We start from the raw sequence: 13,342 nt of genomic DNA, 5'->3' as shown, positions 1-13,342 counted from the left end.
CAACTACGGTGGTTCTCCCAATAATGTGTGGATAAGGCCTCCACTACATTTAAGACACTTTCTAATGTTGGCTAATCCTCTAACATTTGCCTCATGGTTTTTAGATTTAGGGTCCTCCTTCATGTAATCAATGATGTTAGAAATCTACAACAACTTACTTCCTTTTGAAGGTCATGATCGAATTTATATAAAAAATGGACAAAGTTTGCATATTTTTTACCTCAACTTATGCATTCATACACACTCCGCCCACTTAATAGCCTTCTTCGTGGTCCTTCCACAACCAAAAATCTTATAAGTGTAAGATTGGATTCAAATTGAAGTCCAAGCTCATTATGCAAGTATCTACAAAAAGAAACTTTGAAAACTTTGTTTACCAAGCTTTCTTTCAAGGAAAACCGTTGGAGCAATAAGTGTGGTTGTTTTGAGAGTTCTTCAAGCTCTTCGTGTTTTTTTTTTTGTTTTTTTGTGTCACTCATGCATCTTCTGATACATTGAGGTGGATGTGTGTATTCACTTTTAAAGCTTTTAAGTAAGAGAGTTGAGTGTTGTTCTTGATCAAATCTTTTAAGCAAAATCAAGTATTGTTCTTAGTTAGGATGCTTAACTAAGTATTTTATTTATTAGAAATTGTAATCTTTCTACTTGGGTTCCCTTGGTCACGGGCTGTGTGAGTGTTTTTATCACTGCGGTGATTGGATGTTGTATGGAGATTTCTCAGGTCTAGATGTCGACTTCTAGGAAGAAGTAGCGTTGGGTAATGATTAAGCGATAAGTTGTAAACTAGGGTGTTTAGCTTTGAACTAATACTGTTGATAGTGGACTTCCTTCCTGGCTTGGTAGCCCCCATATTAGGTGTTGTTTCCACTGTACTAGGTTAACAATTATTGTGCTCTTTATCTTTCTGCATTAAGTTTTCATTTTGATAATTGGGTTCTAAGTCAACAGATGTTATAACATCTGTCTTGACTTTGTGTGTTATTAGGACATCTGTCTTGACATCTGTTGTAAGTGTTACAATTTCAACGGTCATGCGCTGGGGGAATTATAAATACCCTCTTATTTGATAGGGTTAGGTAACTCAAATATTATCCTCAAACACTCTTATGTATTCCCGCACTCTTACTGACTTTAGCATCAGAGTGCCCTGCAGGTACACCCCCTCCTCCTTGATTTCAGCATTGTAGACGAAGTCTCTGATCCACTTCAGGTTCTGATCAATGGGTAAGATAAAAAAGAAAGGCAATATTCTGGGTACTTCAACTCAATGTGTGATTTCAGTATAAAGTTGTGGATAATTTCATATGTAGGTATGAGTTTCTTGGTAAAACCGTATGAAGTTATGAAAGTTGGATGAAGATCGGGATAAAATTGTAAGAAGGTTGGATGAAGATATGGGTGAAATAAGATTGACAATATGAATTTTTGGGTAGAATTGTATGAAGGTATGAAGATTTTGATGAATTTATGGGTTTGGGACTATGAATATTCTTGGAGGTTTTGAGAGAAGCGGAAGAGCAAACAGAGGAAAGAGATAGAAAAAATGATGAAAAATGAGAAAATTACTGGTAGTTTTCTCTATCTTAAGGTGCATAAAGATAATGTGAAATCTTGATGAATCAATAATATGATCACACGGGTCTGTTGAAGAATGGACCAAAAAGACACTTCTTTAGAGACGGTCTACACGTTGGTTGATGAAAGAATATAGTGAGACACATGCATTGGTCCACTGTAAAATCGCGTTAAATCTCAATAGAAAACAGAAAAAATGGAATATTAAATGAAATTTATTGGATTTTCTCTAGATACTATATTAAAGTAAACTTCTTAACATAAAGAATAATGAATAAAAGAAAAAATTTATTAATATAAAATTAGGAGTTTACATTAAATAACGTGAAGTAAAAAAAAACTACCCCTCGATCCATGCCTCGAGAAGGGGGTGTCATCTAAAATCAATGGATTCATGATAAAACCCTCCATAATGATAATGTGTTTTTGATTTCTTGGAAAAATAAAACAAAAAGTAAACCCCTTAAGTCATATGGTGAAAAACACTTCTGAACCCCAAAATATTTTTCGGAAAAGCATATTCGAACTCACATTTTTTTCCACATTTTTAAGATGTTTCAGATATATTCATCCGAAATCACTTTTTTCAAACGTTTTTTATTTAAACATTGAATTTAAAATGTCAGAGGTATTTTCAGATATGCATATCCGAAAATATCCTTGCTATACATTGTTACGACAATCACTATTTCATTCATTTTCTTTCACTCCATAACCAAAATCCTCTAAAAAACTTCAACCATTTTCAATCCATTTTTCATATCCAAAACAAGTTTCAAGTGGTTGATCATAGCAAAGAGAGCATAAAAAGCTTTAATTTGAGGTAAAGTCTCCTCATTTCATCTCTCATTTCCTTGCATTAGTGTTGATTTGTGGAAGAAGAAAATTGCATCAATTCGGATATGCACTTCCGAAATCCACCAAACTTATTTCGGATGTGCATTCCCGAAAAAAAGTCTGTTACAGAACTGAGTAATATGTTCTAACAGAATTCATGTTTTTTGCACATGTTAGGTATGATGCACCCCGACAACATTCCCAAAGATGGTGTAAAGGTTCCGGAGAAGGTTAATGAAGATGCTAAGCCGAATGAGGTGAAAGACGATGTTAAAACAATTGTCGTTGCGATAGATGTTCAACAATAATTTACAACTGAAATGATTTTCACCTCTCGTCAATATTTGCTTGAATGGATCTGAATTGGAGCTAGAAAACTTGGGCGTTGAAGAAATGGTTGGGTGATAGCAAGGGATATCTTTGTAGGGGATGGGACATAGTGTACCAAATACTCCAAAATAAACATAATGAAATTCATACCATGTTTGGCCGGAGAAAGACTCTTGTAGAACACCGTTTTAAAGACAAAACTCTCTACTCGCATTTGATTTTCAACATATCTCGGGTGGGATTGATGTTTATTTTTCATGAAGCGAAGCGGGCGGATACGACGGGGCTAGTTAGTTAGAAGTGTGGGTGTACAATTAGAAAAACTTGCGGGATTCCATGTGCTCGTCTTATTTATAAAAAAGATGAAGTTGACTTCCCCATATGCATGGATGAAGTATACGTTCATTAGAAAAAAAACAATGATTTGATGACTACGGACTAGCAAAGGAGGGTACATCCAATGTAACCATCACAACTGAGTTGGAAGTGATCATGAATAAATTTTCTAAAGTGGATAACACCATGAAATTGCACATAGAAGAACAATTGAGAAAAATTTCTTTTTCCAGAAACAACCGATTTGAAACCTCCTTCACAACGGCTAAAAACCAAAGGTGCGTCTAAAAAGGTGAAAAGTACCCAAGACGACATGTCAATTAAGCGGACTCCTTACCATGAATTTGTTGATTCTTTATTTTAGAATTCACCTAAACCTAAATCCAAAAGTACTGCTAACAAGAGAGCTCGCATTCTCAAACTGCCTCGTACATTGATGAGATGCCTCAATTTATGCACAAACACATTAAAAATATGGTTGATATGGGGACTGATGGTAACTGTGGATATTGGGTCGTTGTCTGTTTACTCAATAAGGGAGAGGAGAATCACACTCTTGTTCGCCAACCACTTATTTTGAAGTTGACGGCGCATAGGGAACTTTACACCCAACTATGAGAATAAAGCCAACTTTGATAAAATTCACAATGCCCTTGTTCTATCTAATACCAGTAAGGCACCGTTTTCAAAATGGATATTACGGTGTGTGTCGATCTGACGAGATTTGGATTTTCAAAGACATTTTTCCCACTTCATAGTCGTCCACCTATATGGTGGAGTTCGAAGAAATGATAAAGCAAGAGAGAGAAATAAATGGGAGAAGTCGAAAAATTTATCGATTGTAGATTTAAGCGGTGAAAAGATGTTATCAAAATGTTGTGACGTCCTCAACTACTTGTTTATAACAATATGTAACATTAAATTTTTGTTGAACTATTGATGTAATTTCGATTAATTGTGATGAATCTATGCTTTGTTGCTTTGGTTTTAAGGATTTTGTTTCTGCTGTCCCATACATGTTTTCGGATATGCACATTCGAAGTCACCTTTTATTGAGAAAAAAATGTGTCTAAGGTTGAACACATGCGAAGTCACCTTTTTTTAAAAAAAAGTCTTCGGAAGTACACATGCGAAATCACTTTTTTTCCGATAAAAGATGCGTTCGGATGTGCACATCCGAAGTTTGGGGCATTTTAGTATTTTTGCTAGAGATTTTTAAGAAGACATATGGGCGTATAAATGATAAAAACACATTATATGTTAACATATTTGAAAATTATATATGTTTAGAGTGACCAATCTAAATGTGTAAAACGAATTTTAAAAATGAAAGCTCAAGTTAAATCAATGTCTAGATTGATCAATCTAAATGTTAAAATTCATAAAATGCCCTCACCCTTTATATAATCATGAGACCATTTTAAAACTTTCATTTATTTTTTAATATAAGATATTCTACACATTTTTAAGAGTATTAAAATTCTGGTGTTTTGATCACAAATGTCTTAAGAGATATCGAGACAATGATCTCTAAACAACACACAATGATAAGGTATACAAAAAAATAGTGCAGAAACTTAAATGAACATAAGAAATTGTTCACCCAGTTTAGTATATAACAATACCTACTTTATGGCTACCAAGCTAGGGGTGAGTCCACTATGATAGTATCAGTTCGAAGTACAATGCAAACAACCTCTGGTTCACACATAAATAACCTCCAGTTTACACCCCTCTCGCCTAATCACTATTTGTGCTATACTTCTACCTAAGACTCGCCTAGGTATGAGACCCTTCTCAATCCCCGTCAACCGTGATAATCAGTTTCAACAACTTAGAAGACACACTTCAAACACAGTCACTCAATGCTTAAAAGCTTATGAATGATCACAAAACTTACAACTCAATGAAAACGTTCAATTCCTCTATAAAAATGATATTAGAGAGGCTCACAATACACAAGACTGCACAAACCCTAACACAAACTACAATATAAGTTCTACGAAATAATTAGGTTTGTTGCTTGCTATTTAAACAATCTTCTAAACTGGACTTAGGCTTCAAAACCGCAGAAGGGTACTGCTGAAAATCTTCCAAAATTTTCTCCAAAAAGATAGAGCTTCAAATATTAGTTTTCCAAATATGCTCCATATTTAGAAACTAATCATATATCTTAAAAACATAAAAAAAATCCCACTCTAAATCAAGCTCCGCACATTATCTCCATGATAGAATAGTGGATCCAAGAAACCAATAAATTTCTAAAAGCGAGTAGCAAATTCATAGTCTCTCAAGCAATGTAGAGTCGTTTCAGATTCATAGTCTCTCAAGCAATGTAGAGTCGTTTCAGATTCATAGTCTCTCAAACAATGTAGAGTCATTTCAGCGTTTTAATTACATCTAAGATAGAGATTTATCTTAAACATACCACGATGTTCTAATTGCATCTAAGATAGAAATTCATCTAAAACATACCACGATGACACTTTTTCTTCCAGGATAAATTATGCCTTTTGATAAAAAATATACACTTTTTCTCCAGGATAAATTATGCCTTTTAATCAAAAATATTTAAATTAGCTTTTAAACTTGTACCTTTTAACTTGTCACTTTTTTTTTCCATTTTTCCATTTATACTCTTGTTATTTTAACAAAAATATACTTTAACCCTTCAAAGTGTACCACCTGGTATTAAAACGTCAATGCAGTTAGTCACTTTCTATATATCACCAACTTAAAACAAAAATTGCAATCATAATACTTAAAGGATCAACTTCAAATAAAATAAAAGTAAAATAAGAGCCAAAGCTGAAACTTAAATTTAAAGATCTCTAGATTTACTTTCACTTGGGAATATTTAGATTAGCTTTGATTGCATTTTCAATTCAGAATTCAGCTGTCCCATAAATGGTACAGAGTCAACATCGTTTTCTTTCATTTACGTCCATTTACAAGACTCATCTCATTTTTTAGTAAATTCCTAAAATTGCAAGTTTAGCATATGTACTACTTTTTTAGGAGAAAATATCAACAAAAGAGTGAAACATACAAGAAAATATCTACCAATCACCAATTCCACAATGCCAACCAGACACTTCTTAACTTAGAAAACACGTCAAAGGAAATAATAATGATGCTAATAAACAACAAAACAATACAATAGTATTTCAAATAATTGTCCTCCCATAAATTTCCCCCCTAAACTCTGTACCTTAAATAACAATATGTATCTGTATCAGGAGCACAACATATTTGAAGATAAATATGTATGAATGGGGGGAGACAAATAATTTGGGAAAATAAAAATAAAAAAACTCAAATTTACAGGCCCGCCTCTTTCTCTAGCCTAAAATCTTAAAACGAGGCGATGAAGCAAGAGGCCGATCCAATTGTATTTCAATGAAATAACGATCAAATCACCGTGCAGAAGCTCTGAAATCTCTACCCCCTTTAGCAATTGGGCCGATGATGGTTGCGTTATTTGCAGACGGTTGTGATCACTGCAGCACTAACTGACTTGTTCAGTCACCAATCCAAACTAACAAAGGAAATACTTAAATATGTCGGTCAGTGATATGATGCCTTCTACGCGCTTGCTGCCAGCTTCAACAATAACAAGCCGCCGGACACCTGAGTCCAAGTCAAGAGAGCATACAAATTTAAGCATTGCATTCGTGGAAACAATGAAAACAATTATTTTGGACTTTCATTGTTTCCGAAAATTGGACACAATTAATCACTTCACGAGTTTCAATTCTTATTAGTAAGTTAAAATGAAAATAGAAATAAACGATTAAGTAAGATGTTGCTTTCATTCAGCATTTGAAGATAAATGAATAATCAGGGTTACTGATTGCAGAAAATGACGAAATGAATAATAACAAAACCTAACCAAGAATAAATTGACCACCTAACACATAATTGATAATCACCCAAAGAAAACATAAAGCTACTACCATGAAAAAAAGGGAAAATAAAACCTGGTTTTGACAAACGTTCCATCACTTTATGCAAAGAATCAGTTCGCAAACACATCTGACATCTTTGACTTCTCGACTCATTCGGATTAAAAACATCCTGGCCCAACTGCAATGCCTGTACAAACAAAACAAGAGTATATAGCAAGAAACGAGTAAGCTTGGAAGAGGTATGTAAATCCTAATTAACAACAAAATGGGTGGCCCCACTACAAATTAGAGTATATACCAAAACAGTCTTCTTTTCACATGTAACAGAAACAATGCTGTAATCTTGTTTCGTGGTGCAGTCTACATAAGTAATAAAAAAATAATTGTATTTCCTAAACTACTCTTTCTTTTCATTTAGCAATGGGATAGAAACGTTTCAAGAATAAAGGACTTTGCATAACTTCAATAGGCAATGAAAACACTAAACTTAAGCATCATAGTTCTGGATAATACTAGTCTATGTAGCTGAGTAATTTTGTTACTTTTATCCAAGAAAATTTAGTAGGGGGCAGAAAAGCACTAATTCAATATATTAATTCGGTGGTCGTCTTCAAGTGATCAGTGTCATAGGCTGCACAAAACTACACAGCGGTAAAAGATAAACAAACATGTTCCCATTTTAGTTTTGTTTTCTCTAGTTTAATTTCAAAAACATAAATTGTCAATAGAAATGGAAAAAAATGAAAGAGAAAATCCAAACATACTTGATGAACAGTCATTTCCTCGAGATTAATGCGCGTATAAGCTCTGTCCTTTGCCAAAGCTGTTATATCACTACAAAGCAGGGAAAGGAGGAAAAATGAGAAACTTGATGAGCCACTCTAAAGAATGAATTTTGAAGACAATTTAATGTTTGAACTATAGTACTCCCTAAGTATATTGATGATGATAAAAACTAACCTACGGCAATATATATCCAGTAAAGAGTCACTATCATCAACTATCGGTATCGAACTTACTTGATCTGAAAAGAAAAATGTCAAAATGTTATGTCGACATATAATCATATCACGTATGCAAGACAATCTAACTAATATTTCAATGTTAAAATTTGAAACTAATGATTCTTATTCCTCATTTAGTCAACATATTCATCTTTTCTATGCAGTTTAATTGCACCCGAAAACAACACTTCTCAACTTGGGAGGACAACACCCGCTACCATCAGTCTTATAAATCAATCATAAAATAGAATAACCAGTTCTTTATTCTTTCTCTATGTTGATTTTATTTTATAGTAAACATAAAAAAGAATCAAACCTTGAACTAGTAAGTTTAGGGCAGAAGTCAGAGAAGCATTTGGTCTCAACATTGCTAGATGCCGGCGATTTGACTCCCCAATTTTGGGCACCCATGTACCCACAGGAATTGAACAAATAGGAAGTTGAAGTATAGGCAATGAACTAGAACAATTTCTAAAATACCTGCAAATGCCTGAAAATTCTATCTGGTGACCATCAAGCAGATCATAACAGAAAAAAGAAAGTTGTCAGAAAAATAAAACACTTACATCTAAGGATCCCTGAAAGTGAAGCAAGATGCAGTAATTGTGGAAATGAACCATCTTCAGAAGAGGAATCAATAACAGGAACGGTTGAAATTCCATTTTGCAGAATCTTCAGAGCAATATCTTTCAAATTATCATATGGCCCTGCCTGAATAATAAGTTAAATCAACGATCAATCATATAGCCCCTCCTGCTTTATATAATTATTACACTTATTTTACTGAACAGATGCACACCATACTGAGATACAGGGAACAGTGATTATTGGATAAATCTTCACAATCACACACGGCCCAAGCAACAGTAGTTTTGTCAACTTCAAATCCAAGTTCCAACATTAAAATAAGTTGGATGATTGCAAAGTTGTGAAAAAGAATGGTACTTTTGATTGAACAGTAACAACAGTCAAACAATTGGACTACTTTATAAATTAATTAATAAAAGACGAGTATGAAGAGGATTGCAAGAGAATTTAACGTTTTGAAAATTAGCATTGCGACACATGGTATAATGAATTTAACTTCAATAACCGTATTTTTCACATTTGTATGATAAGGAAAATGGCCTCGGTTAAGTAGACATGGAAAGCAGTTTCTTCTCATCGAAAAAGTAGCACATTTGAAGTTTGAAGTTCTAATACATTGAGCTATCAAATTCATGGGATCATATGAATAATTCGTAAATTTAAGGGAACAATAATGCTTGCATTTACATATGCCTGTATTCCCTAACATCTTAGCGAAAGATTACCCAAAGAACTTTTTTAAGAAAGTTCACATTATTTGGAAAAGATAGAATTATATGCATTTATTTTGTGCATACACACAAACCAAAACAATTTTTGCCTAACCAATGTCTCTCCATTTGCTTAAACTTAAAGCTTAATAAGAAAAATAAGGATTCAGTTTCTCTTTTATTTTGGCTTCAACTTTCAACAGCTTCAATGGCCATTATCTAGTTCAAATATCTGTTCTAAGTAAATTATAAAAATAAATTGTTAAGAGAAAAACTGAAGCAATATTTTGAGTGCGAAAGGTGTACATGAAGCTATGGTTAGATAAGTTTATCTCTAAATATTTAAATGTTTTTCCAATCATCATTCCCTTTATTTCAATCCATTACCATCTTCTCTATAGTTTCTCCTATTTCTGCTTTGTCCACTAATTGCATACATGTGCATTCCCAATTTTTTGTAGAAGACACAAGCAAGATCTATCTCAATGATGCAATATGGATTAAGCATCAAGATGATCCTCATAAGTAGACCTCTTCATGTGAATAGATAATATTTCTGCACTCTACTTTTAGCATAGACTCAATTCTATATCTAGCTGGTTTACCCAAAAACTGAAGTTGTCAAAAGATGGGCATCCCCGTTACTTCTGCAATCTATTTATTGTACATCACAAAAAGATGAGCATTCTTTCTCGTTCTTATTAATGTATGCTTTAAAAACAAAAAGATGCTAGTAGAATATATGAAGCATAATCACATGTCAGAGTTTCTCCGGACGCCATATATAATACTTACATGGATGAAACGTCTTGAAAATACAGTCCATTTTCCTTCCTTCCAAGCTGATATGGTATGTGTTTCAAGCTCTTCTTCTGTCAGATTGGACCCGTGATTCCCGAGCTGAGAAAAGAACAATAATAAATTTTATATAACCTTGCAAAAACAAGATGGATCATGTATGAATTATACAATTAGAATTTGCAGTTTATCATTATCGGAAAAATCTTGAAATTGATTCTCAACAACTAACTCCTGAAACCCAGCTCATATAATGCAGGAAAAGTTTTTTTAGGAAACTTGGAATATCAAGGAAGACAGCCAAGGAAATCAAGTTCTGTAGTGGTTATTTACAGATTTATCGGATTCATAATCAATGACAAATAACCATAAATGAAATGCTTATAATGATAAATTGATATTGTAACATCAAAAAACATGCAGTCTTTTTATTAAAAAAAATAAATTGAGTCAATTAGTTATTTGTTTATTCACTATCAGTCTTAGTCTACATCTTGTATTAGTTGTATATTACCTTTGAGCCACTTGGAACTACAAAAGCCATTATGACAAGAGTTTTGCTTTAAAAAACTTTCCAGCAGAAGAAGTAAACAGAAAAATACTTGCATACCTCTCTTAAAATTAAAATAAAATCTAAAACGCTGAGAACTCCAACAAACTGTCCCTTGCTGAAATCCCAAAGAGGAGCCATTGGAATTCCCTGTAAGTTATCCAATTAAAAAAAAATTACATAAGAAAGCAACAAATAAGCAGCCATTAAGCAAGCGAAACAATGCAAATCAAAATGCTGAAGTATCAAAGACATTAACATTGGCGCATAAACGCTTCTTAAAAACTGCCAAGTTCCGTAAAAGGATTCAAAATGCAAGAAATCATATATCCCTTATTTCTCAAGGTTATAAAAGGCAAGGAAATTACATGCAGTAATCGAACATATATTGAGCAGAGTTATTCAGTATTATATAAAAATCTATATGAGCAGAGCAAAGATACCTGCTCATGTAGTATGTGAAATGCTTGCTTCACTGGCAAATCAACATCCAAGGTAACAACCTGTGGCCAGATATCACCACATCAGTAAATTATGATATTCTAGATAGCAAGCAGGTTTGGCAATAGCAAAAGATGGTCCTCAACAAAGGTTCAATGGTAAAAGTTCCAAACCTTGCCTGACTCAGGAAGTAATTCATAAGCTGTTTGCATCGACAAATATGCAGCAATACGTTGGCGTGAGGTCTGTATATCAATCTCCGATATTCTCGGCATCAATTCACTCAATGTACCATCTGTCAATCGGACCTGGATGGTGAAATTTCATATGCAATTAATCAACTGCACAAATTTAGACATGAAAATACAGTAGCACAGTGCAAAGAACACAATTTGCTACATCACATTGTAAGTAACCAAGGTTATGATATATGCTCCAACACCCAAATAACCGATATGTCTGTAATAATAATTACAACAGTCAAGGTATGAATAACTCTTACCACGCGCCGAAAAGTCTCGCTGTCCACATCCATGTTAGACCCAGAAACTATGTCAGGAGGTAAAACAGGTATGAAATTAGGATCAGTAGCCAATAATACAGTGTTAACTATCCCATATTCTCCGGATATATAAGGTTGGTGCTCATCATGCCGCCATTCTCCATCAACAAAAAACTTGTACTGCATTTCAAAAAACCATATAGTAAGTAAATAGCCACCACGAATAAAGATCAAACATTTTCAATAATAAATATTGCTCCGAGTGTTTTAAAATCACTAGTGTGTCATAAACGAGCACTTCAATGTCAAACATAAGCAGTAATATATTACTTCGTGATTAATTTAACATTCAAAAGAATACATCTCAAAACAAAATCTTAAAAAGAATACAATCATACATATATAATAATATTGTTCTGATAGAGCATGAAACTACTACACAATCATAACCAAATATAACTGACCTGATGATAACCAGGGGCCAAGCTATGGATAACTTGAAACACAGTTGGACAACCTTCAACTGGTGACATTTGCAGAAGCTCAGACCACCTTGAGACAAAATTCAAATTTCTTATTAGAAAAAATTATAATAATAAATAACACAATAATAAAACAGAAAAAGTAGAGCTTTTCCACCAAAAAAAGAAAAAATATACCGTGTGAAAGAACCACTGAGATACACACTCCTTCCTCCATAAGGCCACACAAAACGCATGGGAACTAACACCGTCCCTGCCACAACACCACCCACACCCCTACCAGAATCCATACTCGGACTAAACATCCTATTCCAAAATTCAGAAAGCTCCACACAATTCCTTCCTTCCAAGAACTCAACTTTACAGCATCCTCCACCAAGTCCAATCCCCAGAAACCAAATTCAACCAAATGCAGCACCAATTCAATGCACTACAAAACCAAAAATAGAAATTCAAAATTCAAAATTCACCCCAAATCAAAAACAGTTAGTGCCCATTACACACTAACCCTAAATCGACACCACAAATTGCATGCAACAAAGCCAAGAACTAAAAGACACAAAAACCCTAACCCTAAATCGAGAAAAAAATCGTACCGAATCGAGAATCGTACGTCGAGGAATTTAAGAAATTCTGGGGGAAAAGTAGAAACCCTATGGAAAGAGGTTGAGAAAATCGAGGATGAGTGAGCTATGAAAGAATCCAAACATAAAGAAGAAAAAAAGACGAAACTTTGTAATAGATGCTTGAAATTTATTATCACTTGAGGAAAAAAATAAATAAAAATTGATATGAAGAAAAATTGGTAATAAAACAAACAATAAAAGGGTCAATGAATCACTTGAAGTTGTAATGTCAGATTGGTAAAGATGGTCATTTACTTTTGTTTTGGTGGTGATATTAATAATGTTTAGGCATTATTGTCTTTTTCTTAAACATGTTTTATTTATTTTTCTAGAGTGAGTTTTAAAAAATAAAAATTTTTTTTTATTCTTTTACATAACTTTAAAAAAAATTATAGTAGTGTTATTTTAAAATTATTATTGTATCTAAAATAAGTTATTCTAAGACTCTGTTTGGTAAGACATGTTTTCGAGTTTATAGTTTATGTCTTATGTCTTATAAGTTCATATGATAATTTAGACTCGTTTGGTAACGGTCTTTTCATCACGAACTTATAGCTTATTTTACTAATTTATAGCTTATTTTCAGATGTCATTTCAAATAGCTTATGTCTTATAGTTTATTATATTTTCTTCCTTTTTTATCCTTATTGTTTTA

General features: G+C 33.4%; 1 protein-coding gene across 2 annotated transcripts; it reads right to left on the bottom strand.

The window, feature by feature from the left end:
- Nucleotides 1-6,198: 6,198 nt before the first annotated feature.
- LOC131631742 (sucrose nonfermenting 4-like protein) lies at nucleotides 6,199-12,901 on the bottom strand. Of its 2 annotated transcripts, XM_058902512.1 has the most exons (14): nucleotides 12,658-12,898; nucleotides 12,239-12,491; nucleotides 12,044-12,131; nucleotides 11,580-11,759; nucleotides 11,251-11,385; nucleotides 11,080-11,139; nucleotides 10,697-10,786; nucleotides 10,084-10,188; nucleotides 8,557-8,701; nucleotides 8,307-8,480; nucleotides 7,947-8,010; nucleotides 7,751-7,820; nucleotides 7,059-7,173; nucleotides 6,199-6,708 (listed from the first exon to the last, which is right to left on the bottom strand). In XM_058902512.1, exons 2-14 carry the CDS (start codon nucleotides 12,364-12,366, stop codon nucleotides 6,617-6,619), a joined length of 1,446 nt encoding a protein of 481 aa, XP_058758495.1. In that variant the 5' UTR covers nucleotides 12,367-12,491; nucleotides 12,658-12,898; the 3' UTR covers nucleotides 6,199-6,616. The 2 variants fall into 2 exon arrangements, with proteins under 2 accessions (XP_058758495.1, XP_058758491.1); XM_058902508.1 differs by lacking the exon at nucleotides 6,199-6,708 and having other exon boundaries at nucleotides 6,739-7,173; nucleotides 12,658-12,901.
- Nucleotides 12,902-13,342: the final 441 nt, after the last annotated feature.

This window comes from Vicia villosa, linkage group LG1 (genome assembly GCF_029867415.1).
Source record: "Vicia villosa cultivar HV-30 ecotype Madison, WI linkage group LG1, Vvil1.0, whole genome shotgun sequence".
NCBI lineage: Eukaryota > Viridiplantae > Streptophyta > Magnoliopsida > Fabales > Fabaceae > Vicia > Vicia villosa.
This window is presented reverse-complemented; position numbering and strand designations above follow the sequence as displayed.

Excerpts from the sequence above, each read along its gene's own strand:
- LOC131631742 (XM_058902508.1), bottom strand. The coding sequence starts at position 12,366 with ATGTTTAGTCCGAGTATGGATTCTGGTAGGGGTGTGGGTGGTGTTGTG. Across the intron at positions 10,787-11,079 it reads TTCACATACTACATGAGCAG|GGAATTCCAATGGCTCCTCT; the intron begins GTATCTTTGCTC and ends GATAACTTACAG. Across the intron at positions 7,821-7,946 it reads CTGGATATATATTGCCGTAG|TGATATAACAGCTTTGGCAA; the intron begins GTTAGTTTTTAT and ends CCTGCTTTGTAG.